Here is a 4749-nt window from a genome sequence, read left to right on the forward strand (position 1 = left end):
ATGGAGAGGTCACCTCAAACAGGTTCCAAAGACTCAATAACTTCCACCATAATGAGGGGGACGGGGAAACGAGAGATAGAGAGAGAGGGGGGGTCTCTCCAGAGCATCATGTGGACTACTATAATGAGAAAGAGAGGGAGAGAAAAAAAGAGCGAGAGAGAGAGCGATGGTCTGAGGATAGTGTTAAGAGCCCCTTGTGGATCCAACAGTGTGCGAGTTGACCTAGGTGTCACAGGAAGACACCTGGTCTCCTTATAAAGTGACAGGGATGATGACAGATCTCCAGTGGTTTGTGAGAAGAAGCCCCTCTCTCTCAAAGTGTCTTGAAGCTACAGTAGTGTGTGAAGTACGTCTCTCTCCCAGATAGGGTTTTGGGGCCGTGTGTTTACTACAATAGACTTCAGCTCCCAGCGGTTCCTCTTGCTAGAGGAAGACTTCCAAGGACCACTTCTGCTGCTGTACATTCTAAAAGGTCAGGTTTAAAACTCATCCATTGACTGCATGTTTGTTTGATTGACTGGGTTTGAATTTGGGTAATCTGCGAACCACAAGACTGTGTTAAACCACCGGGATAAAGACTACGCATTCGCTTGGGGAGCCAACACAAGTCTTCAAGACTCAGGCTAGGTTAATGTAATGTAATTTAATGTAATTTCCCTGTTTCTCCAGTGAGGGGACCTGACCAGACCCAGACGCAGGGATGTATGGTTCAGTGTGGTGTCTGCTGCTTCTGTTGCTCTGTCCTAGTACTGATGAGATGGTGCTGGAGGACAAAGCCTTAGCCAGCCAGTCAGGGTAACACCTTAGGCTACTCTCAATGCTTACCTATCTTATCTATCTTATCTTATCTCAATGCTTATTTATCTTATATTATCTTATCTCAATGCTTACCTATCTTATCTAAATGCTTATTTATCTTATATTATCTTATCTCAATGCTTACCTATCTTATCTATCTCATCTTATCTCAATGCTAATTTATCTTATATTATCTTATATCAATGCTTACCTATCTTATCCATCTTATCTTATCTAAATGCTTATTTATCTTATATTATCTTATCTCAATGCTTACCTATCTTATCTCAATGTTTATTTATCTTATCTTATCTCAATGTTTATTTATCTTATCTTATCTTATCTCAATGCTTACCTATCTTATCTATCTTATCTTATCTAAATGCTTATTTATCTTATATTATCTTATCTCAATGCTTACCTATCTTATCTATCTTATCTTATCTAAATGCTTATTTATCTTATATTATCTTATATCAATGCTTACCTATCTTATCCATCTTATCTAAATGCTTATTTATCTTATATTATCTTATCTCAATGCTTATCTGTCTTATCTACCTTAACTCAATGATCATCTTATCTTAACTATCTTATCTAGTTAGTTAACTTGCTAAATTGAAATGATTGAATTATAATCCAGGTTTATTTTCCTGTAACATTCTAACTGGCAGATTCTTTGCAGCATCAGTGTTTGTCATTTCAATACAGTCAGTCAAGGGTGTAAATTGAAATTCCAATTTAATAATTGAAATATCCTGATTGAAAAATATTCTGTTTTAAAATCTCCAAAATGGACTCTATTCAAGTAATTATTAACATGCACATCACAAGGAGATGAAACACTGTAGCCCCTCATCATGCCTTGTTCCTCCCAGGTGGCGTACATATGAGCTGCAGAGAGGACAGAATGGCATCAACAGCTTCAAAAGGCATTCAGACGGAACTTTCACCAATGACTACACCCACTACCTAGATAAGATCAAGGCTAAAGACTTCATACAATGGCTGGCCAGCACCAAACGAGAGAAGTAAGGGCACTGACATTTTGTTAGTAGCACACCACAGATAGACATTCGAGTCAGAATCAGAGTATCGTAAAGCAGGCTAACTGTTGATGATGCGACTGACCTTTCACACTTTTCAAACTACTCTGTCGAGCAGAACCATGCCAAGCTGCACTGCACTGATCTGTTTACACATCCACCATAGTTGTTGGAACATTATGGATGTGTTCTAGGTAGGACAATGAAGATCATTTGTATCTGAGCCATCACAGTACGTTTCAGGTAGGTAGTCCTTGCAATAGTATGGACAGGATATTAAAAAGAGGGGAGGCAACTGTTATATGTGTGTTGTATCGGTCGGTGTCCACCACTGTGCAGAGGCGACAGATTCAGCTTGAACAACCTGGGTTTCCCCAACACAGAAGGTACCAAAGTAATTTAGTCATATTAAACCCTTTCATCTCTGCACAAGCTCAACAACAATGTTTTCGTATTTTTACCCTGGTTTGAATTAGATTAAAAGTCTTGCTCCGATTTGAAAATACCAGTGTGAACAGAACAATGTTCACTCCAGGGTTAAGATAAATGTTGTTCGAATATATATATACAGTTGAAGTCGGATGTTTACATACACCTTAGCAAAATACATTTAAACTCAGTTTTTCACAATTCCTGACATTTAATCAGAGTAAAAATTCCCGGTCTTAGGTCAGTTAGGATCACCACTTTATTATAAGAATGTGAAATTTCAGAATAATAGTAGAGAGAATGATTTATTTCAGATTGTATTTCTTTCATCACATTCCCATTGGGTCAGAAGTATACAAACACTCAATTAGTATTTGGTAGCATTGCCTTTAAATTGTTTAACTTGGGTCAAACATTTTGGTTAGTCTTCCACAAGCTTCCTACAATAAGTTGGGTGAAGTTTGGCCCATTCCTCCTGACAGAGCTGGTGTAACTGAGTCAGGTTTGTAGGCCTCCTTGCCCGCACACGCTTTTTCAGTTCTGCCCACACATTTTCTATAGGCTTGAGGTTAGGGATTTATGATGGCCACTCCAATACTTTGACATTGTTGTCCTTAAGCCATTTTGCCACAACTTTGGAAGAATGCTTGGGGTCTTTGTCCTTTTGGAAGACATTTGCGACCAAGCTTTAAGTTCCTGACTGATGTGTTGAGATGTTGCTTCAATATATCCACATAACTTTCCTCCTCATGATGCCATCTATTTTGTGAAGTGCACCAGTCCATCCTGCAGAAAAGCACCCCCACAACATGATGCTGCCACCTCCGGGCTTCACGGTTGGGATGGTGTTCCTCGGCTTGCAAGCCTCCCCCTTTCTCCTCCAAACATAACGATGTTCATTGTGGCCAAACAATTCTATTTTTGTTTCATCAGACCAGAGGACATTTCTCCAAAAAGTACGATCTTTGTCCCCATGTCCAGTTGCAAACCGTATACTGGCTTTTTTATGTCAGTTTTCGAGCAGTGGCTTCTTCCTTGCTGAGCGGACTTCAGGTTATGTCGATATAGGACTCGTTTTACTGTGGATATAGATACTTTTGTACCTGTTTCCTCTTCACAAGATCCTTTGCTGTTGTTCTGGGATTGATTTGCACTTTTCGTACCAAAGTACTCTCATCTCTTGGAGACAGAACGCGTCTCCTTCCTGAGCGGTATGATGGCTGCGTGGTCACATGGTTTTTACACCTCAAACTATTGTTTACAGATGAACAGATGAACAGATGAACGCGGTACCTTCAGGCGTTTGGAAATTGCTCCCAAGAATGAACCAGACTTGTGGAGGTCTACATTTTTTTCTAAGGTCTTGGCTGATTTCTTTTGATTTTCCAATTATGTCAAGCAAAGAGGCACTGAGTTTGACGGTAGGCCTTGAAATACATCCACATGGACACCTCCAATTGAATCAAATAATGTAAATTAGCCTTTCAGAAGCTTCTAAAGCCATGACATCATTTTCTGGAATTTTCCAAGCTGTTTAAAGGCACAGTCAACTTAGTGTATGTAAACTTCTGACCCACTGGAATTGTGATACAGTAAATTATAAGTGAAATAATCTGTCTAAACAATTGTTTGAAAAACTACTTGTGTCATGCACAAAGTAGATGTCCTAACCAACTTGCCAAAACGATAGTTTGTTAACAAGAAATTTGTGGAGTGGTTGAAAAACGAGTTTTAATAACTCCAACATAAGTGTATGTAAAGTTCCGACTTCAACTGTATATGACAATTCGTGATCTTAGAATTAGAAGGTTCTATCTGCAAAAAGATAACAATAAAGTTCCGATCCCTGATTGGTTAGAATGATGCAAGCACATTTTTTAGAATACTTTATAGGTAGAGAACATGATATAGAACAAAGTCAATAACTCTGTTGCAGATTAGACCTTATATTCTCGAATTGTGTATAATTACTTGATAATGTTGTCTTTTGTTTGTCAAAATTATTGCAAAAGATCTACATTAGTTTTCTGTCGTTTTTTCAGTTGAGTTTTTGGTTATTACATTGTAATTGAAAGAGGTGTTTCCATGTTGACCTGTAGATGCAAGGAGCTTCCCCTCAACCTAGAGGGGGTGTGAGAAGACCCAGACACCACCAGAAGTGCCACAGACACCACCTAGCTACTTAACATCATATACAGCAGTGGAGGCTGTTGAGCGGAGAACGGCTCATAATAATGGCCGGAACAGAGCAAATGGAATGGAATCAAAGACCTGGAAACCATGGAAACCATGTGTTTGATGTATTTGATACCCTTCCACTAATTCCGCTCCAGTCATTACCACAAGCCCATCCTCCCCAATTAAGGTGCCACCAACCTCCTGTGATGGACACTATCATAAAACAGGACCTTCTACCAACTAAAAATAAAAACAAGTTTCCTGTCTTTGGTTTATGTTGTGGTAAATTACACAGACT

General features: G+C 39.1%; 1 protein-coding gene across 1 annotated transcript; it reads left to right on the forward strand.

Annotated features, from left to right (window-relative positions):
• Positions 1-673: 673 nt before the first annotated feature.
• On the forward strand, positions 674-4749 carry LOC124032315 (pro-glucagon-like). The gene is made up of 3 exons (XM_046344624.1): positions 674-795; positions 1677-1829; positions 4373-4749. The coding sequence occupies exons 1-3, from the start codon at positions 701-703 to the stop codon at positions 4407-4409; spliced, it is 285 nt and encodes a 94-aa protein (XP_046200580.1). The 5' UTR covers positions 674-700; the 3' UTR covers positions 4410-4749.

Source organism: Oncorhynchus gorbuscha, linkage group LG03 (assembly GCF_021184085.1).
Source record: "Oncorhynchus gorbuscha isolate QuinsamMale2020 ecotype Even-year linkage group LG03, OgorEven_v1.0, whole genome shotgun sequence".
NCBI classification, from domain to species: Eukaryota; Metazoa; Chordata; class Actinopteri; order Salmoniformes; family Salmonidae; genus Oncorhynchus; species Oncorhynchus gorbuscha.